We start from the raw sequence: 23373 nt of genomic DNA, 5'->3' as shown, positions 1-23373 counted from the left end.
GCCTTTTTAATTAATACCTTAGCTATTTACTAATCTCCTCCCTCCCTATTACAGGGGCAGGGAGCCAACTGCCCCAGGACAATGAGTCTCAGAGAACTCTTGAGAGAAACCGAGACATTGGAGCCCACCTTGGACCTAGAGTCCACTGTCATCAAGTACAAATAGCACATGATGATTTTCTAATAGAGTTTATATTGTATCATAATGCCCAAGTATTAGTTTACAACCAAACACATAATGAATCTAAGGTTTCTCTAGCAGCATCAACATATTTCATTATGTGTGACCACTGCAGCTCTGGTTTTTGAACATACAACACTCTGTACTGTGCACACCATCACTTCACACAGTGCCAAAAAGTGCTGCCTGAAACACTGGTTCAGAGTTGAGACTTTTGTATGTTATGGATTAAAGTTTTCTCCCTTATAGACTTATATAAAATGGTTTAATTATGGAAAATAAAGACTTGAACATTTTTCCTACCACCATTCCTCAGCACATATGCACCCAGGTATATCTGTGGGATGTCCTGGGGTAGAGTATGCATTAGTTATTCTTCTTACTGCTCTGACAGATGCCTGACAGGAAGCCACACAGGAGAGAAGGCTGTGTTCTGGCTCACAGTTCAAGGGAAGACAGCCCGTCATGGCAGGAAGACATGTTAACAAGAGCGTGAGGCAGCAGTCATGGAATCCAGAGTCACTCAGGGAGCAGAGTGATGTATTCCTGCTTTTTATTTAGTTTAGGACATCAAGTTCAGGTGGGATTTTCCCACCCTTATTAATCTCATTCAGATAATTCCTCAAAGATATGCCAAGAGGCTTGTCTCCTACATCCTGTCAAGTGAATTCCCAGCACTGCATAAACCACACATGGTGAGACATTTCTGCCATCTCGGCATTCAGGAAGTGCAGGCAGAAGAATCAAAAGTTCAAGATCATTTTTACCCCACATAGTTTGATGCCAGATTTAGTATATATGAAAGAGAAGGAGGGAGGGAGAGACAGAGAGACAGAGACAGAGGGAGAAGGAGGCAAGGTCAGAAAGTAGAAAAGACCATTAAGCCCTGAATCAGAGGACCAACCATATTTGTGAGAATATTTGTCATGGTAGTAAGGATACTGCCCTTCTAATGAGGTAGTCATGAATGTTGTCACTCAACCAAAAATGGTAACAGCCTTTATAGGAACAGTGGTCTGTGAGGTACCCAGTAATCTATCTACCAATTGATTTCAAAAATCAAAATATAGACTTAAAGATGTGTAGAAGATTTTAAGTGTTATGCCTACTGGTAAGGGCCCTTAAGTTGGGAAGCAATGATAAAGTGTGTTCACTTCTTACAATAGTGTAGAATGGTGTACTTTCATTGAAGGTGAACTGTTAGTGAACATTATTTGTAGTCGTTTAATTGTCCTTTTATAGTAATCGGAGTGACCATGAGCTCTTGTGCTTTTCCCTAGCATACGTCTGTGGATGGATACACTGAAACACACATCCAGCCTACCAAATCAAGTAGCAGACAGAACATTCCCCGGTGTAGAAACTCCATTACATCTGCAACAGATGAGCAGCCTCACATTGGAAATTACCGCTTACAGAAAACAATAGGCAAGGGAAATTTTGCCAAAGTGAAATTGGCAAGACATGTTCTAACAGGTAGAGAGGTAAGTGTTCATGCCTTTTGATATTTGCCTGTATTTGCTCCAGAGTCTTACTAAAAGCTTTCTCATGGTTGATATTGAGGTACTTGTCCCTGGTGCACAGTGGGATGTATGCACATAGAGCATTTGCAGCCAGGTCGGCTTCATGGCAGAACTCCTCAGCATTTAACACTTAAGGAAAGACTCTACCTTATAGTGTCTCTTATAGACCAGGTGTGCTGCAGAATAGCTGAAGGCTGTCTCTTATGTGACCACCCCTGGTTACTGTTGCTACTCTGCATTTCTATGAATTACTACCCAGGCTAAGGTAGATGTAAATGTGTAGAAAACTGCTCACTAATTTTTATCTGTTTGAAGATGACATCAAGCTAATATTACTACTATACAGGTAATTTTTTAGATGACAAAAGAATTTACTTCCAAAATACCATTTGTTTGTTTAGTGAGGGTTGTCAGGACAGGGTCTCTTGAAGCCCAGACTGACTTTGAACTTGCTGCCCAGCTGAGGCTGACCTTGAAATGGGGGTCTTCCTGCTTCACTTTCTAAATGCTGGGATTATTGGCTTACATGAATGCATCCCACTAATCTTGTGTATTTGAAATTATTGTTGCACAGTAAAAATATATGTGCACCATAATTTATAGTGGGTACACAAGGTTAAAGACTATTCAATAAATATCTAAAGTTTTGTATAAGGAGTGGATTGTTTTTTTTTTTTATTTCAACCACAGAATGTTAGTAAGCTTTCACTCTGCTGTACACATAATGATACTGTAATCCCCTTGAGTGTCTGCCTTCTTGTCCATTCCATCCTAGGAGCTGCTCAGACACAGGCAGAGCCTTCCAAGATTCAAAAATCCCTGTTGTTAGTTTGCTATTAGAAAGTCTGTGTGTCCAGTTTCTCTACATGCACAATAGTTTCATTTTCAAAAAATACAAGTTTAAAAGCCACTCTACCCTATAATGTTACCTATCAGGATTTTGAGAAAAAGATTAAAATAGAGGATTATGTTTACAGTTTTAAAAGGGAAAAATGTCGAAGAAATAGCAAACACTTAATCCATTGATACAGAATCAGGAGGTTAATGACAAGTCATTAAACTATGTTCTAAGGCTAATAGATCATCAATACCATGCCTTCGTATTGTGTGAGCATCCACATAGAAGTAAATGGTTCATAGTTAAGAGTGAAGCAAAATGTTTTCTTTGCAGGGTTTTATTCATTCCTCTCAAATATAGTGTAACAACTCTCTTTTTTTTAGGTGGCTGTGAAAATAATAGACAAGACTCAGCTAAACCCTACCAGTCTACAGAAGGTATTTAACTAATTTAATAAGTAATGTCAGTTTTTGTTAATGTGTAATTCTGTAAAGTCAAGCATGGAATTTTTGTTAGGTTCAACATTATATTTTATCAGTATATTATGAAAAGACAAGATCTAATATGTAATGATTATGACTGATTATAAAGAGGTTTCAAATGTGTCTAATGAGAGTTGAGCATGGTGTACTCAAAATACTTGGAGGTAAGTGTTTGGGACTTTATTGATTCTTAGATTTGAGAATATTTGCATAGGCTCTAGTAAGATATATGTATCATATGAATGCCCTTTAATTCGTAGGATTAGATTGTGATCATATCACGTATCATATATTGTGAAATATTTTATTCATATGTGTGTGTGTATGTGTGTTTGTGTATGTATTGCACATACCTGTGTGTGAGTGTAGAGCACTTCTGGGATGTCAGATCCCTCTGTGCTGGAGGTAGAACTGTTTGCAGGATGTCTTGTGTATGCTGGGTCCAGACTCTGATCACCATGGTTACACTGCTAACAATAAGTGCTGTTCACCTCTGAGCCATCGCTCCCGCCCTAAGTTTTGAAGTACACAGAATTCTTCTTAGTAAAAGCCTAGTTCTGAGTAATATTTTCCATAGGTGTACCTTTTTCACTGTTTCATTTGACTCTTCTTTCATGCAAACCCATCTTAGAAGTCATAGTAGACAGTATTCCATCAATGGGTGGAAAGAAAGCAGGGATGGGGACAAAAAAGCAGTTAGGCCTGGGATCATTTAGTAGCCAAAGCTGTTTACTCTATTAAGTACTCCAGTGTAAGCTATATAATACCCATTGTGATTTCAGTAGCCTATAATAGTATCAGATTTATAAATGTAAAAGTCACATAAGTGACTTTGGACTCCTAAAAGAGTCTTACAAGAAATTCTTGGTTTGCCGTTTCCCTACACTTCCATGATTGTAGTGAACCAGGGTCTTCTTCCACTGGACTCCATGGCGTGGGCATGCCTGTGGTGTTTTTAGGCATTTCTCCGTGGAGATCTATCTCTATACTTTCATGGGTTCCTTTTAAGTTAGACAGCCAGTAAATTTCTCAGCGCTGATACAACAGGCCTCATGTTTGCTGGATTCTCTTCCTGAGAAATCTGTTAGTGCAGGCTCTTGTGATATAGTCCTGGGAACAGTCTAGCGTCCATCCTACCTGGATACAGCTGTGGGAATGACAGAAGGTTCCCTCTCTGGGCTGAAGATGCTCATGCCGTTCTGGACTGAAGCCTCCGTGGAATGGAAATTTAACTCACCCATGTGAGTTAAATACAGTTGCCAAACTGCACTCTGGCCTTGGCCACCTCCCAACCATATTTTGTACTTTTCATGGATTGCACCATGGCAAGTGGAGTGATTTTAAGAGACATTTGAAACTTCTTCCAGGATACCCTGTAGTGTGATACCCCATTTGGTCTTTCCCAGCAGAGCCAAGTGAAGGTCATATAACATTAATTATGCTAGTTGGAACATGTGGCCATGAAGCTGATCATTGCCTTATTTTTCTGAATAACTGATATCTGCTTGCTGATGGAAATGTCTGTGAAGAGCTTGGAAATCTTTCCTAAGGTGTTGCTTTTGCATCAGCAGCATCTCCCAGTCAGTCATATCTCAAAATCAAGAGTGCAGAGAGCAAGCCATTTGCTTTCCCCTGCATTGTCAGTTAAGTCCTGCAGGCAAAACCGTCAGGATGACTCCATGGTGTTGGCATGCCTGTGGCACAGAAGGTGAAGACAGGATGCAGGTTCTTGGTCTCATTTTTGGAAGCACTTGACTAAATCATGATTTGGTCTGAATGTAAGCTAATTTCTCCTCTTTAATTCCCTTACATGTTTGTAGGAAATATTGCCTTCCTTTTCCGACATCCCTGATAGATAAAAGAATCTAAATATGAGGTCCTAGCTGTTTAAAACCTCTCAAATATGAAGTTCTTTTTAGAATATGAAGTCCTTAAAAAACAGTTTGGCCTTTGGGAGTGTGTCTTCAGTGTCATTCACATGCTGGGCTTATCTCGTTTGTTTTACATCAGTGGTGAGCTCCAGGATAGGCAGAGAGACCCTGTCTTTAAAAAAAATAAAATAAACGTTGGGGAGTTTTTCTTGTTGTTGTTGTTTTGTTTTGTTTTTTCAAGACAAGATTTCTCTGCATTACCCTGGTTGGAATTTGTTCTGTAGACCAGGTTGGCTTTGAACTCAGAGATCTGCCTACCTCTGCCTCCCAAGTGCTGGATGGTGTGCTACCACCACCACCTGGCATAATAAAATATAAAAATAAATAAAAATAAAAGGACTCTAGTCATGTCATGTTTGAATGTCTGAGTGTGATAAACTCAGCAAGCTCGAGTTTGCCTGGCAGCTGTCTGCTGTCTTCAGGGAGAAATTGCTCCATAAGATTGGATTTGGCCTTACATATTTCCAGGGTTGTCTGGAACATCCCCCTGATGCTTATTCTGTACCCCTGTTGGTATATGGTTGTGAATTTTCCATCTGGTAGAAAGAAGTAAAATACAGCTCAGAAGAAAGGCAGCAATTAGAAGTGAAACTGTGTTGCAGTTCAAACGAAATGTCACCAAGCCAGTGCACACGCTCATTCATTAATTCTTGATTCAACAAATGTTTATTCAAAGATTTTGTTTCTCCGTATGTTTTCTTCTGATCTTTTCAGCTTCTCCCTTCTTGCTTCCTTTTAATGAGGTCATTGTCCTGACTGTTCCATGGAAAGCTCTGAAAGGCTTATGTATATATAGGATTCTCCCTCTAAACTCTCTTCTTAAACTGACCAAAGGTAACCAGGTATAAATCTTTACCTATTAGTGAACTCTGAGTTTATCTCTTCACCTCAGACTACTCTTGGATGTCCTTGTAATCTTCTCACCTCATCATCCTATGACCTCTTGTGAACAGCAGCTTGCCCCCAGATTGTGTAAGCGACAAACCTCAGAAGCATCCTGGCTCATCCTTTGTCTTCATGCTCTCCTGAATCTACGTTTCTTCCACGTGACCCGAATGTGTTCTGTCCTGTCCTGCATGTCTTTCTGCACACATGTATTTAATATGCTGGCCTGTGGTTACAATTTTAGGAGTTCCGTTTTTGCTAGCCTAAGAGTTAGATTTACTAACATGTTACTGACAGCCACACCTTCCTCTCTGCCTCAAGGACTATCAACTTGTACAGTTCTTCCCCTCCCCCTCATGCTCCATTCCCCCAGCTTCAGGGTTCATCTGACCCTCCTTGTGCTCTTTATTCTAGCTCCCTGGCCTTTGCAGCTTTCCATCCCTTCCTTTGGCTGTCACTAACTCCCCTCCTCCCTTCTCCTTAGATGTTCCTCACTTCCTCAGAGAGCTCTTTCCTGTTCTCCACGGCAGTTTTGAATCCTCTTTCTGCCCTAGGATCAGGCACTCATAACTAAAGAGCTATTTGGTATGAGGCAGTAGTTTCTTTTTAAGCCAGCATCCTGTAAACCCTAAAACTTCTGATTGCTGGGCATTTATTAACTATGGAATATGTATCCATTTCTACTGTGGAAGAATTCTCTTTGGGGGGAAGTTGAAGAGGCTAGGAGTATTGACGTCACCTCTGAACTTTAGCTTGCCTGTTTTAAAGGTTACAATCCATGTAGTACTTGTGAGAGTCTTCCCCCCCCCCCACAGATGACCAGACATGTGAGCTTCTTCCTTGCAACTCCAGAGGCCTACTAGGCTCTTGAGACTCATCTTCCCCTTGCCTCCATCTAGGTCCCCTTTCCATCCCATGAGCCTGCCCAGCATCTTGGGTCTGGTCCACAAATCAGGTCCTACCGTCCTCCAGGACCCCTCCCCTGTCCCTAGGATAGGCTCTTCTGGCCCTGTAAGCAGTCCATCGCCTTTGTAGTCTGCCTTCTCTGAGCTGCTGGATAGGCCATTGCTCTGCTCCAGGTTACTAGGCTAGCCTGCACTATACAGAGAGCTATAGGCTACTGTGGATGACATGAAACCCTTCTCTAAACAACCCAAGCAAAGCAGAAAACAAGGACACAAAAAGAAGTTAACTTAAATTTTTATAGTGCTACTAGTGGTTCTATAAAATATCTGACTAAATTGATATCTCAGTAAGGTGTTCTGTTAACATAGACACAGCATATGTATAATTTCTCAGTGAGTGAGTCTTCCAGTGAGTCTAGGAACAAAGTGTCTCCTGCAGGGTAAAGCAGACCCACGCCTCAGTTCACTGATTGGCCAAAAGTGCTGCCTGCCAATGATGCAGACATGATTGCAGAGTTTCCAGTTTCCTGTCCTCTTAAACTCCTGTCAGATGAAGTACTTGAAAAGCTAAGCAGGCTGTTCTGAAAGATACCAGATCTACACAGCCTCTCCTTCCCCAGACCCTGTTTACTGAGACTGAAGTCATCCTGGAAAAGCAAGTTACCTGTGACACAGAGTCATCCTGTCTTCAAGACAAGCAAGCCACAGAGAGGCTCCCACATGAAGGACAAGCAAGCCACAGGGTGGCTTTGACATAAGGAGGCTACAGAGAGGTCTACATGAGGAGGCCACGGAGAGGCTCTGACATGAGACCACATGAGCAGGCCACAGAGAAGCTCCAATATGTGGAAGCCACAGGTACAGGCAGTATGACAGCAGGTCTGATAGAAAGCAGATACACAGTCTGACCCTGGACTAGAGGCTTTTCATAGAATTTGGATGATGGGCGACTAGGCCACATCCAGTCCACTAGGTTAAATACAACACATTTTTTCCCCACCATACAAAACAGAAGAAATGAAAGAGATTGGAAGGGACAGAAATTGTTGAGAAGAGAAAAAGAAGTCTCCAAAAGAACACTGATTGACACCATGGAACTTGACTGGTTCTGACCTCAACCCTGACCAGGAAGATTGAACAGACCAGTGTCCTTCCACAAAACTGCAGATCCCTTGGTGACCTCAGCTTCCTGGAACAAAGCCAGGAATCTAGAAGGAAGCAATAACAGCCCTGAACAATTAGAGTAGCTGTCTGAGTCCACAAAGTAAAAACCCTACTTTACAGCCAAGGTTTCCTTTAGTTTTCTTATCACCATTGTAACAAATATTGACTTCACCATCCAGTCCACAGAAGTCATGAAACATGAACCCTGAAGGGACCTAGCATACTCTGAGTGCTCTTGCTAATTCATGTGTGCTGGAAACATCACAACATCATGGCTTGAAAATCAAGAAAGAAAGCAGTAAAAGTCAGAAACTCAAATGGTGTGGACCTGAAATCCTGGTGAACACGGTGCTTCCCACTTGTCTCCAGACAAATGATGCATGCAGAAGGGGTGATGTTAGCAATAACTGTCCATCAGGGTGACATCTAACTGCAATCTAAAGGCTCTGCTCCTCCTCCCACCTTCCTAAGAAAAGGCAAGCACTGGTAAGATTGACATCTTGCTGGTGAGACGCCCTCTGTTAAGATGCCCAGCTCACTGGCTCTCCTTCCTGCTCCGTCTGACTCAAAGGGTTTCTGAAGGAGACTCTGCCATTAGCATCTATCTCACCCATTCTTTACTCTCTCTTTTCCTGTGCCCACCTAGCAAACAAAGCCGTTCAAGTACTGAGAACGTTTTTAGATCTTTGCTGATACCATGAGTTCATTTGGCCAGAATTTTCTAGATTCAGGGTAGAGTATTTTTGTCCATTAAGGCTGCCATCATGACGACATGTCACAGAATAAGTGGCTAAAACCATAGAAAGTTTTATCACTATTCTGAAGGCTAACAGTCTAAGAATTTTTGCCGGATTGGATTCTTTTGAGGCTTTTTGGAAAGCTGTCTTCTCAATGTCCATGCATAGCATCTTCTTTGCCCCAGCTCATCCTTGGTAAATCTTCCTTCTGTAAGGATACTGATGATATTGGCCTAAGGTCCTATTCTTTTTTTTGGGGGGGGGGGAGTTTGAGACAAGGTTTCCCTGTGTAGCTTTGGAGTATGTCCTGGAACTCATTCTGTAGACCAGGCTGGCCTTGAACTCAAGATCTGCCTACCTCTACCTCCAGAGTGCTAGGAATAAATGCATATGCCACCACCATCCGGCTAAAGTCCTACTTACTCATGGCCTCATATAACCTGAACTCCCTTCTTAAGAGGCCTTTCTTCAAGAACAGTCCTACTGGGAGCCAGAAACACACTCTAATGCATGTCAGATAATGGACCATAAGCAGCCAGTGTGTTTCGTTGGGTGGAGGGATGAACAATTCTGGCAGTTCGTTTTCCATAATTAGCACACCATACACGTACACAACATGACAAGATCTTAGCAGCAACTGCCTCCTGTGATTGCCAACGTTTTAATGTTGGTGGTTTGAATAATAATGGTCTCCATAGGCTCATGTATTTAAATGCTTAGTCACCAGGGAACCTTTTAAGAATCAGAAGGACTAGAAGGTATGACTTTGTTGGAGGAAGTATGTGACTAGGGGTAGATTTTAAGGTCTCAAAAGCCCATACCATACCCCCCCACCTCTGTTACCTGTGATCAGAATGTAGAACTCTCAGCTCCTTCTCCAGCATCATGTCTGCCTGCACACTGCCATGCTCCCCGCCATGATGATAATGGACTAAGTCTCTTAACTGTAAGCAAGACCCTAATAATTAAATGCTTCCTTTTATAAGAGTCACCTTGGTCATGGTATTTATTCACAGCAATAGGACACTGAGACATTACCTAACATGCTTCCAGGCTCTACACACCTCCATGTTCTTACTGTTAATTTTTTTTCCTCATTCTTTGTCCAAGTCAAAGGTTAAAACAGTGCTTAAGGCATCTTTGGGATGGAGGGGCCCTAATAGCTGCATATTATTGTTTTAATTTTTTAAATTACTTTCTGATCAGAACTTTGGCTCTGCCTGTAAGTATATTCTGTACATCATCCCCAAGTGAAATTGGAATGTCCCTTTAAAGTACTGTTTTTGTTAAATGTCTCGGTTTTTACAAGATTGCTACCCCAGATTACTTTGTTTTTGATAGAATGGCTGCTTTCTAAGTTCCAACCAGAGACTTAAAAACTCATGAACCCAAATGGTTGTGCCAAAGCTCAGCTTTTATTTAAAAAAAAAAATCAGCTAAGTAAAAACTCCTTGCAGTAGAGGACTGTCTCAAAGAGAACCTGCTCATCTGTCCCCTTAGATAAGTTGTTCTCAGAGATAGAGAAGCTGGAAGCTGGCTCAGGACAGCACCTGCTGCCTTGCAGAGAGAGCTGGAGCTTTTGGCTCCCAGCACCGCCCTTAGTGGGCGCTCACCTGTAACTGCAGCTTCAAGGACTCAGACACCCTCCTCTGTTTCCAGGGGAACCTGCACACACATGCTGCACATAGAGACATTCAGACACATCAAACAAAAATAATTTTAAAATGTATGTAGACATTAATTTGCTTCCATCACTTTGACAGACACCATAGCCAGTTTACTTCCAAGAAAAACTGACTTGGCAGTGACTTTTGTTAAGAGTAACTAATGTTCCCTGTGTGGCATGTTGCCCTGTTTTGTAACTTGGCACGCAGTCTTAAGAATGAAGAGGAGATAAAGTCAAGGAGCCCAGGGATCCTGCTTATGCCATGGATCATGGACCTGCCCTTCAGAACACAGGTAGGGTCTATGCCAGTTAGAGCAGAGCAGCAACTACCTCATAGTGTAGGAAGACAGTTAAAGAGAGGAACTTTAAAATGATACAGAATTTAGGCTGAGCAGTGGTGTCATACACCTTCAGTCCCAGCACTCAGGAGGCAGAGGGAGGTGATCTCTGCAGTCAAGGTCAGCCTGTTCTACTAAGTGAGTTCCAGTACACCCAGGGCTACACAGCAAAACCCTGTTTTGATTGTTTGTTTGTTTTGTTTTTAAAAGACAATTTAATGTTTAAATTAAATGCATAAATGTGCATTCTTTGTCCAGTGTAGAATGAACATTTATTCCTACAGCTTAAGTGTTCTGGTTAAAACTATACTTTATCTACATGAATCACATAAGTAAAGTCAGAATAGATTTGCTACTATTCCTAGTTGTGTTCTCTTTCATGAAAGGAGATTATAATAACAACCAGGAAACAATCTGCCAGTAAAATCCTATATTTAATTTTAATTGTATGTACTTACTTAATCCACACCTTACAGTTTCATTAGCAACTTATATCTGGTGTTTTCAAATTATCCACTTTACTATTACAAATACATGACTCATTGGTTTATGTAAAATGTAATTGTGTTGGACAGACTCCACGGCGCTCCCCAGCAGTGCCTGCCTCTCAGCATCACTCCTTCCCCAGATTATAGGCAAAACCTAAGACTTTTCAGACAGTAGCATTCGGGTAGGTGGAGGGATATTGGCCCACAGTTGCCTTATATGTCACAAACTGTCATGTTAGCAGGGAGTCAGGAGACCACAAGTGCCAGCTTGAAGAAAATGAGACTTAAGTTTTTACTCTAATAGATTTGCTGTGTGCCATTCAGTAATGAGGTGGGAAGGTGCTGATTCCATTCAGAAACCTTGTTCTGGTGCCGATCCTGACAGCACCTGGCAGTTGCAGGCAGCAGAGGGATGCTGGACACTATAGGGAAGTCCAGCTTGAAGCAAGGGTGTTCTTACATACGGCTGTCCTGAGAGGTGGCCTTCCCTGATCACACATGCTGAGGGCCTTGGCCTTGAGGTTGTCTGTGATGTACACTGCTGTGCATTGGGCTTGAATTCCAGCTCGACAACCAAATAAACTTACTGAGCCATGAACTCGGGGATAAAAGCGTCCTTCTGCATGGGCTCAGAGTCAGCAGCAAACTGATGCTGTTTGAAGCATAGTAAAGCACTCACAAAGAGCACATTGAATGCCAGGAGGAGGGTCTAAGACCTGAAGACTGAGGAAGAGGCCTTGGCAGGAAACTGAGCAGCCACAGAGCCAGGAACTTGTGCTGTAGGATCTCAAGTATGTTGAATGTCACAGAGAAGTTGGGCTTCAGAAACATACTTCAGTCAGGCAAGGCAGTCTTGAACATAGATAAGTTGCATTTTATCCTGTTTACTTACTTGTAACTTTTAATTAGTAATTGTTAAGTATTACACTTGTTAAAAGTGTATGTGTGTGCATACACACACAACACAAACCTTATGTGCTTCTTTGATCTTGTGTAGGAATCATTAACTGTATCCTGGGTAAGCTTTTTTTTTTTTTTTTGGTAGCATCTAAACATAAGTGGTTTTTCAGTCGGGATGCATTTTTATTGTATTTTATTTTTGTTAATATTTGATTTGTCCACAAATGAAAATGTACAGCCAAGTGTGGTGGCTTTCACCTTTAATTCCAGCACTTGGGAGGCAGAGGTAGGTGGATCTCTGTGAGTTCAAGGCCAGGGTAATCTGCATAGTGAGTTCCAGGACAGTCAGCTACACAGTGAGAACCCATCTCAAAAAAAAAAAAAAAAAAAAAAAAAAATCAAAACAAAAACTTACCATTTACCATTTGGCTCACTGTTGATGAGCAGTTGAGTGGCAGCAACTGTCTTTACATTGTTGTCCACCTCCAGAGCACTTTACATTTTCCTACCTGAAGCTCTTTGCCCATAAGCAGCCTGCCCACAGCCATCCTACTGGCTCTTGGCAGCACTACTCTGCATGAGATGAACTATGTCTTGTGAGTCGTAGTCGTGTAGTTGTTGGTCTTCCGTAACCAGTTTGTTTCATTTACTATAATCACCTCAAGGCTCATCCATGCCTCGTGTTGGGCTTCCCAACTGCATTATCACATTTTATTTGTACACTCATCTGAACCCTCGCTTTCAGTTCTCTCAGGTGTGTAGTCTATACATTATATGGTGATTCTTTTTAAATTCCTTTAGGACTATATCATTCCCCATAGTACCGTCTCATCTGACACAGCCTATAGCAGCCAAAGGGGTCTGTGCTCTGTTCTGTCTGGTCCTGTTCTATAGGACACATCAGTCATCCCAATGACTGTCAGGTATCCTCACTGTAGACTTGAGTTTTATTCCCCTAATGACTAATTATGTTGAGCATTTTTCATGATCTCTTAGGCTGTTAATAGATCATTAGAGAAACATCGCTTGTGGTTACACTAATTTTAGATTTTATTCTGACAAAACATGTCTTCACAGTTTTTTTTTTTTTTTTTTTTGTTGCTGTTACCAACTCTTGCTTCTCCCATTTTCTTGAACAAATGCTTGATTTTGGTTTTGGCTCTAACATTTATGTGGCTAATATAAGAGAGAAGATACCAAATCATGCTCTTTTTAATATTTCATTATTTTTAAAATTTTTATTTATTTGTATGTGTGTGCATATGTGTCACGGTGTATATGTGGAAGTCAGAGGACAATCTGTAGGAGTATGTTCTCTCCTCCTACCACTTGGGAACTAAAAAGTGAACTAGTCATTAAGATTGACAGCAGGCACTGTCCAGCACCCACTGTAATCATGGTACTACTACCTGACAAGCCATACTTTTGAAAAACTGTCTATATAGATTTTTAAAGTTGAGGGAAAAGAAAATTTTAACATTCATATTATTTTGTTTTATTTAACCTGTTTATAGTCCTCTTTTTGGGGCTAGAGAGATATCTCAGTGGCTAAGAGCACTGGCTGCTCTTCCAGAGGGTCTGGGTTCCCAGAACCCACAAGGTGTTCACAACCATCTGTAGCTCTAGTTCCAGAGGGCCTGATGCCTTCTTATGGTCTTCATGGGCACTGTACAGTGTGGTGCACATACATGCATGCAGGCAAAACACATAATAATTTTGTTTGTTTTTGGTTTTTTCAAGACAAGGCTTTTCTGTCTAACTCTGGCTGACCTAGACTTGCTCTGTATCTGTAGACCAGGCTGGCCTCAAACTCAAAAAATAAATAAATCTTAAGAAAGAATCCTCCTTTCCCTCCTCCTCTTCCTCCTTTCCCATATTTCAAGGCAGAGTCTCACTGTGTAGCCAGGCTTATCTTGAACTCATTATCTCATTATTGCCTCAGCCTTTAAGTTCTTGGATTATGGGCATATTGCACTATGCCTGGCCATTTTATTATTATTTAATATTATTCTACAAGTATACTTAAATGTGTACTGAATCTCTCACAAAGTGTTGGGTCAGCTGAAAGAGATGGCATTAAGGAGTCACACACACACACACACACACACACACACACACACACACACACACACACTGCCCCCATGCACACCAGGGTAGCTTGTTTGTGGTGACTAGACCTTGTGAAGTGTCTCTGGTGTCACTTCTTTTCCTCTGCTTCTGGACATTCAGAGCTGTTGAAGAACATGTAGTTTCATTATGTATAACTTCACATACCAAACAGAGACCACTCCAGTTGCTCTCATCAGGGTTCTGAGAAGCCAGGTCTCTAGGTCTCTGTGATATTAGTACAGAGGGCTGAGTTGCAAGACTCATTATGCAAGGGTGAAACCGACAAAGGTCTGTGCTTAGGTTCTCTGTCAGGACCAACAGTCTTGTAAGGGAGGGATTGTTTTCAAGTGGAATTTCAGTTGGCTTGTGCTTGAGTTTTCTGTTCTTTAAACAGGAATATGTTTTATCTTTTTCTTAACAGTTGTTTCGGGAAGTACGAATAATGAAGATACTGAACCATCCCAACATAGGTATGAAATCTATACATACAATTCATGACAAAGTGCGTCCCTTCATGGAAGGGCATTTGAATGTGGACGGTTTTACTGTTGCTCAGTATAAAGAGAAGGAAAGTGAAACTCGGGGAAGATGACACTCTCTGCAATGGTGCAGCCCTGCAGGGCCCTGGCAGCTCTGCTGCTGTAGCGTCTCCTGCTTGACACCACACTGCATTACAGCTGGGGTTAACGAAACAGATTTCTATCTCCTTGTTAAATCAGAGTCCAGGTCACCTTGTATAAGGTGTAAGTAATTTCCTTGCAAAGAAGTAATAACTCTTAAGTGACTTTTTATTTTCAATTTAGAATTACTCAGTTTAGCGAGTATTCTAATATTCTTCTTAGTGTTGTCTAAGGTCTGGGGAAAGAACAACCATTTTATGCTGTCAGTTAGAGTTGAATGTAGCGAGTCTTTTTCTGTCCCATACCATCCAGCTCTGGAGTAATGACATGGAGTCTTGTAAATAATTATGAAGTCTTGGCCTATAGCTTAGGCTTGTTCCTAACTAACTCTTATAACTTAACTTATATTAATCTACATTCTATCGTGTATCTATCTACCTTTCTTCTATCTTGTGCCTCCTGTTTCCTCTCCATGTCTCCTCATGTTTCCTCTTCTTCCCAAAGTCCTCTCTGTTTCTGGAAGTTCTGCCCTAACCTCTTCCTGCCTAGCTATTGGCATTTAAGTGCTTTATTAAACCAATCAGAAGGTACCTTGGCAAAGACACATCTTCACAGTGTTAACAAGTGCTCCACAACAGCTATGTTTCTTCTTTTTTCAGTGAAACTGTTTGAAGTTATTGAAACAGAGAAGACGCTCTATTTAGTCATGGAATACGCGAGTGGGGGTAAGAGTGAGTGGGCTCAGAAACCATGTCATGTTTGATAGGACATAGGAATTGATGGTGCTTGGTGGTTCATTATAACATTTATGCCTTCATTGTTACGGTAATCTATAGTTTTATTAACATATCTTTAATTACCTCTTAGTGAAAATTTAATGTTTGCTTTCAAGTCCTGTAGAGTCTATATAAATAAAACTTTTGGCTTATTTGATAATTACTTAGGGAGTTCTAAAATCTACTTTGCTATCTTTTGAATATTTTAATTTGCTGGTTTAAATATTAAAATAACATATTTGACTTGTAGCTCAGGAAATCCTAAGTGCAAAATGTATTTAATAAAATCTATAGTGAAAGCTTGGTCTATGTCAGATTGTTTTTTTAACTGACTGCTCACATATGACAGATCTGCAATATAAATGCATTGCTAAGATAACCCATGAATGTTTGGATTTAATTAACTGTTGATCTGTATGTTCTGTAAATTTGGATTGAGTTGATGGAAAGTGGCAGAGCTCGTGTGTAATATAGAATGGAGCATATACTTTGACTATTGCAGGGTCACAAGAGGACTAACTTTTTTATTTCATGTTGATTAAATATTAAAAAATCACTTTTATCTCCTGCACTTTCCCTTAAATAAGAGACACTTGATTCAAAATATGATTCCATCCGGACTTCTTATATTATTACATTTTATGGAGTTATATTGTTGAAAAAATAAGAAAATATATTTAAAGGGTATGCTTTAAAAGTACAAAGAACTTAAGCAATTGAAAAATAAGAGTACTGGAATCATTTTATGGATTTATTATGTTTTTACTAATTGATAGGAAAACATTGCATTGAACTCCATTCATGAAGGCTGAAGGTCTGTGTGGCAATGCAGATCTTATGTGAACTGAATAAGGATTTGTTTTGTCTGTGGCATCTAGGCAACACATTTTTATATGGCTTCTCAGATTTCTAAACTTTATTTTAAATACTGAACATGTGTAATTGCTTTTAAGATGGTTTTGCAGATTAAATGTTTTAGTAAATTTTCTTTCTCCAAAATGTTTTTCTGCCCTGAAAATATTTCAGTGTAGGTTTTTAGTTTGTTTCCTGGTGTGTTCTTTATTTGTCTTTGGTGCATTGGAAACTGAGCATGGGGCCTTATGCTGGGCAAGTGCTCTGCCACAGAGCTGCATCCCGGCCTGTCAGTGTAGATTTCTGACATGCTGGAAAACCATGTAACTTTGCATAAAATGCAGATCTATTATAAAACTTGTAAATGCTACATAACAAATTGTTTTTCTGTCCTTTAGTTATATTTCCATACAATCCCTCCTGTCAGGATAGGTGCCCTGACTGTTACTTTTACTTCAGTAAAACTCATTTGTTTGTTTTTCTCTGGTGCAGTATTCTAGAATTTAGAGAAAGGGATTAGACATGCTTTGACATAAGAAATGGCAGGCCTCCCTCTGAAGGCCAGGGGTGCCTTTCTGCTTCTATGAAGGTTTGCCTCAGGCCCTGCTGCATATAGGAGCTGATTCAACTTTTGGTAACAAGTTCAGTCAACTCTCTGTGGGTGTTGAGGGAAGGGTGCTTCATCTAGGGTGGCCAGTGAGGAGTAGTGCAGAGAGATGGGTTCCATATTCGTGTGTTGGGGTGGAGCAGAGACAGACTGCCATAATTTGGTTTCCATGGCTGTGAAGAGACACTATGACCACAGCAATGCTTATAAAGGAAAGCATTAAATTGGAGCTGACCTACAGTTTCAGAGGTTTATTACATTATCATCGTAGTGGGACATGGTGCAGTGCAGGCTGACATGCTGCAGGAGATGAGAGTTCTACATCTTGATCTGCAGGCAGCAGAAGTGAGGACTAACGCACCAGTCATGGCTTGAGCATATATGAGACCTCAGAGCCCACCTCCACAGTGACACACTTCCTCCAACAAGGCCACACCTCCTAAAAGTACCACTCTCTATGGGCCAAGCATTCAAACAGAGACAGTGGGAACCATATCTATTCAAACCACCCCACAGAGAGAGAATGAAAACCTGCTTTCTTTGAATCATACAAAGCAATGACTGTTAATAAGAATAACCATGGCTCTTTGGCAGAGCATCTAAAATCTTTTTTTGACTTTTTAAATTTATTACTGGCAAGGCAAGTCAGGGAAATAAAACATTGACTTTTTCCTCTGAAATCTCCATACAGTTTCAGATTGAATGTGACATGCATACTAGGGAACATCTGGGTCAGACTGCTGCCACTTTGCCAGGTATCAGTTAGGGGACCCTGACTGACTAATGCCAGAGGGAGGATTAAAAGGCCAGGGTATTCCGCCCGCTGCTGGTCTTGTCCCGCCACAGCCACGCCAGCCCCAATTAACACACTGAGACTCTGTATTTGATAAAATGCTGTTGGCCAGTTACTTGTTTCTTATCGGCTAGCTCTGTCTTAAGTATTTCTGTTAATCTATGTATTTCCACATGGTCTCCTCTTACCGGAGAGCCAGCTGGCATCCTGCTCTCTCCAGACTCTCCATGTTGACTCCTCCTTACTCCTTCCTCGAACCCTCCTTGTCTCCTAGTCCCGCCTATCTTGCTTTCCTATTGGCCAACAGTGCTTTATTCATTAACCAGTATGAGTAACATATTTATAGAATGACATCTCCCATCAGATTCCTCTATGGTTTCTTGAATCCTGGTTAAGAGAGAGCCTGTTAAAGTAGGTGTTGGGGCTCCTCTAACACAGTATTTAGTCTTCCTTTTGTTTATACAAATACTACTTATAAATGCCTACAGGGTGATCTTCTATGTACTGAGAATATACAGGTAAACAAAGTGAGAGTCAGCCCTCCAGATAGCATTGTAATTGGTGAGGCATATCATTGGCAAATACTGTGATAGGTGGGAGATTGAGACATGCAGTATCAGGGTGTGAGCTTCCTAGGCACAATCTAAGAGGAGAGTCAGATGTGTGACATTTGAACTCTTATGTTTATCTTTCCCAGCCTAAACTCATGTGTCTAGAGTTAACACTGTAATGGGTTAACTGGAATTAACAACCATTACCCCATATCCAGAAGCACCTACCCTGATGAACCAACTAGAGCATCCATTCATTTCTTGTTCTCATCATCCCATTTATCACTTAGTCACAAAATAACCATGTTTGACATTATAGATGTGTTAGTTTCATCAATGTACATCCATTACATATTTGATTTTTAATATTTTATTTATATTCTAGGAAAATTTGTATATATGTCATATATCTGTGTGCTTAAGTACAAGTATCATTTATTGAGTACTAAATGCCACTGTGCCAAGTGCATGCATTGTTTCATGTAATCCTCACAGCAACCCAAGTAGATTCTGGTAGAAACAGAGTTGTCATGGGTTTAGAAAGTCCTGCTAATGTCCCCTACCATTAAGTACCCACTAAATATGGGATACATACTCGATGGTCAGATTCTGAAACCTGAAACTGTAGCTTGGCTATAGTATATAGTATAGTGTATAGTGTAGTATGTAGGGTATAGTATAGTATAGTGTATAGTATAGTATAGTATAATATAATATAGTATAGTATTAATACTGTGTAAGCTTTTCAGCCATCTTGTGAGTTGTAACTCTACATGTGTATCTGTCTGCAATGTGCAGCTGATAAGGACACAGAAAATAAGTTTCTCCCTTACACTGGAATAGTTCCAGATTGTAACTTAAGATTAATGTTTCTAAATTATTACAGACTAGAGAAAAAATTTTAAGTTCTATGCATAGATACATAGATTCAATAGCAAATTTCAGCACCATCTACTAACTGTTAATGAATTCCACCCGTATTTGTTGCGTGTCCACTCTGTTCTGTCATGGAGATGAAGGTGCATATCTGGTGCAGCTGTGGGTCATTTGGGGTAGCAGCATGTAGACAAGAGTGATGGGATTTTGTGTCGCTGATGGGCAGCTGCTGGGATGTATGCGGGCATGTGAATAAGCACAGTCAGCATATGTACACAGAAGAATGATGGGATTGCCACACTGTGTGGTGGGATTTAAGAGAAAGCATTGTGACTACTTTGTAGTAGAGGCCCCAACGCCAGAGCCAAATGTGACTTTGGACTTCCCTGTGGTTTCCCTTCAGTTGGATGGGTGTAAAGAGTTGACTGTATTTCATGTAATTTGTGAAGAGCATATTTTCTTGGTTATTTTTAAGAATTTCTCTTAATCATAAATTGCTACAGATTCTCAATTCTACATGCAAGTTTTTTCCTATCCCTGCATTAGTTTGTGATTTGTATAAATGTAGCAGAAAATGGTAGATCAAGTGGCTCTTGAAAAGTAAGGCCAAAACTTGGCATTGCGTATATTGTTAACCGAAATCAATGTGTATTTATTGCCTGCTTTGCCTTTCTGATTCAGGTGAAGTATTTGATTACTTAGTTGCCCACGGAAGAATGAAAGAGAAAGAGGCCCGTGCAAAATTTAGGCAGGTATGGAAAGTGGTTTTCAATTTTGTTTTGCTGATATTTTTAGTGATATGCAACGGACAATATCACAAACAATTTTGAGAGTACATGGGATTTTTCGAAAGAAAAATTCTCCTTTCTTACACTTTTTAAGAATGGAAAATTACTAGAAAAGAAACCCATTTTCCCTGGATTTCACTTGAAAATAGTAGTTGCAGATGGTTATTTTGAGATGCCCATCAACAGTAATACTTAATAAGTTAGACTCGGTGTTTACCTTTGAATCTGAAAATCTCCAACCACACAGAGAGAAAGATAGAGAAGAAACACATACCCAGTGCTTTGATGTGGTCAGAGATTGTTATCAAGTCCTGTTTGCTTTATGTGTGTATTACATGTGTGTGCTGCCTAAAGAAGTTATTATTCTCTTCCATAATTAAATATATATGTGTGTGTGTGTATATATATACACACACATATATACATATATATACACACATATATATATATATATTGGTTTTAAAATTCATTTCAGGCTGAAAGAATGTGATGAGTTTTATTTAACCGAATGTGTGAGGGAAATGCAAGTGTGGTGGGGGGCAGTGGGAGGGTGCATTTCCAGTTTAGCATCGGTATGACTTACTGCAGAAGGAAGAGAGAAGGGGACTTTTCAAACACATTGAGAATTTTACTTTTAAATTTTTCAACTGCAATACATGTACTTTTTTTTTACACAATTTATTTGGGGAAACACTTGCATATAAGAAAATTGCACACTACACTTAACTAGACTGTACGTTTATACATCTCATTGAAGTTGTATGCAGTTAGAGGTGCTGATTGGAACAGAAGCCCTGGCATCTTATTGGAGTTTTATACTTTCACTGTTGGACATTCTTTATGTACTTATCCACAACCAAAATGAAAACACCATGACAGATTTAGAACCAGAAAAGCGATTATCTTTATATTTCCTTTCAAAAGTCATGTACCACACCTGCATTCAGCCCTTCCTTGTCATCACTATTTAGCCTTTCTTGTTCTTTTTTCTTTGTATAAAGAAAAACTGTACTTGTTTGTGTATGTATGTGTGTGTATGTATGTATATATGTATATATACATATATATACAAGGTTAGATTCTGAATATTAGATTGTGTGACTCACTTAATTTTATACATTCTAAGTTCATCCATTTTACTACAGATTTTGTCAGTTTTTACATTTTTCTTTAGAGCTGAATAGTATTCCATTTTTCATACAAAACTTTCATTAACTATTCATGTGTTGTTGGATAGCTAGGCTGAAAAATATACTTTATAAATTACTATAGAAATGAATAGTGAATTGTGAATTATCCATAAAACTTACTGAAGTAAGGCTTCAGCGATGTATTATATCCTAGACTTGCCCTTAGTGAATTGATTTTTTTTTTTTTTTATTTTAAGGTAAGTTAGTTTCTCCTACATAAACATTACACTGATTCTGCATTTAAAAACATTCTGTAAGTTGGACAGCAGTGGCACACCCCTTTAATCCCAGGACTCAGGAAGCAGAGGCAGGGGGATCTCTGTGAGTTGAGAATAAGTTCCAGGACAGCCAGGGCTACACATGGAAACCCTGTCTTCAAAACCCAAAACCAAGACCAAATCATTCTGTAATCAATCTGCTGAGCAATGAAGGTTTCCATAAGGTCTTCCTCTGTAACAGCTTTTCATGGAGACTACCTCATTAAACAGAGAGACCCTCGTCAAGAGTGAACCCGCTTCACCTTTTGACCTGACCTTCCAAAGCGATTGTGTACTAGCTTTGTCTTATAAGTCTCTATTATTCGGGTAGATCCCTATAGTTACTCAGAATAGAGGTGGGGGCCTATAAGATGGTTAAGAGAAAAGGGACTTGCCACCAAGCCTGACAACCTGAGTTCAGTCCCTAAAAACCACATGGAGGGAGGGCAGAACTAACCCCTGAAAGTTGTCCTCTGACCTCAACACATACGCCATGCTTGAGAGATGTTGCATACAATCTCTAGTCTCAGGCAGTTTGTTTTCAAGACCCTCCTTGCTTCAGGGAGCTATGACTCTACTCAATAAGCTTTGCTTCCTTGGCCTTTAAAAAAACAAAACAAACAGTGCCTGTGGAAAGAACTGGTAATGAGGAATGGAATGGGACATTAAGAGCCTGGGCTGTGTTGACACACACACACACACACACACACCCAATTAACTTCTTTCCTATCCTGAGGTGGAATTTCTTGCTTTCTGGTCAAGCACTCCAGTTACCTCCCTCCTTGTTGGTCATTGTTGATAGCAAATGAAAATTCCAGTTGTTGATGTATGCTACCTTTGGGATCTTCATGTATATTTTAAAGATGACTTTCCTTTACCTGTTTCTTCTTAGCCTGCTGGTTTTATTTACTTGCTAAAATATGGCAAGTATAGAAAGTTGTACTTGGTAAAAAGGCTTTGTGTTGTAGAAGTGTGCAGTCATCCTTGTGGTGAATGGAAACAGGATAAGGTTTAGATTAAGATTCTTAGCCCTAGCCCAAAAACCAAACCAAACCAAAACAAAACAAAAATACATACTCGTGCCTATGACTTTTTCTATTAACAGTGGAAGAATGAACTACATTAACAAGGATATGTAGATTAATGCTCTTGACTCTGTTTGGTATAAAAAAAATAATAGAGTTTTAAGAAATTTTTAGCAACCATTGCCAGTACAATGCCTCTGCACTTGCTAAGCTGTGAGGTTATGCAAATACACACACACACACACACACACACACACACACACACACACATACACATACACACACACACACACACACACACACACACCATAGTATTAGGGCCAGGGAGACGGCTCATTAGTTTAGTGTGCTTCCTATTCTTCCAGGGGACCAGGTTCAATTCCTAATACCCACATGTAACTCACAACCATCTGAATCTCCAGTTCCAGGGGGTCCTATGCTCTTTTCTGACCTCTAAGCATTGTACACATGTGCCCTGCTGCAGAAATGAAGCAAAACACCTATTTACATAAAATGAAAAATCTTATTTTCAAAATTATAGTGCTGATTCCAATGTCAAGGCTACTACTTAGAGAATAAGAACCCCTGACCCACATATGTAGTTGCAAAGCTACCGCCAACAAGAAGTATGGAGCCTGAAGGGTCAGCATAGACTTGCTGGTAAATCCTGTCCTCAAAATCCACAATGGAAGGGTCATAGAGAAGTCCTTGCATTCTGCTGGTGGGATGTTCTCAGGTGGCAAAGTTGGCTACAAGTCAGTGTGATGAAACATGGTCTTATGGGCGGAGGTTCATGCGGTGAGGAGGAAGCCAGACTTTCTTTCATGTCAGGCATGGTCCCTTGCTAGGTGAGTGTGATGACACCATAAATGCCCAATATACTAGCTCAGAG

At 40.2% G+C, this 23373-nt stretch overlaps 1 protein-coding gene across 1 annotated transcript in view; it reads left to right on the top strand.

Moving 5' to 3' along the window:
* The window catches only part of Mark1 (microtubule affinity regulating kinase 1), a 101016-nt gene that overhangs the window by 52604 nt on the left and 25039 nt on the right, over positions 1 to 23373 (top strand). The window contains exons 2-6 of the mRNA XM_051186509.1: positions 1461 to 1664; positions 2925 to 2978; positions 14568 to 14616; positions 15426 to 15491; positions 19903 to 19973. Of these exons, the coding sequence (XP_051042466.1) occupies positions 1461 to 1664; positions 2925 to 2978; positions 14568 to 14616; positions 15426 to 15491; positions 19903 to 19973 (444 nt within the window). The remainder of the gene's footprint in view (positions 1 to 1460; positions 1665 to 2924; positions 2979 to 14567; positions 14617 to 15425; positions 15492 to 19902; positions 19974 to 23373) is intronic.

This window comes from Phodopus roborovskii, unplaced genomic scaffold, assembly GCF_943737965.1.
Source record: "Phodopus roborovskii unplaced genomic scaffold, PHOROB, whole genome shotgun sequence".
Taxonomy (NCBI): Eukaryota; Metazoa; Chordata; class Mammalia; order Rodentia; family Cricetidae; genus Phodopus; species Phodopus roborovskii.
This window is presented reverse-complemented; position numbering and strand designations above follow the sequence as displayed.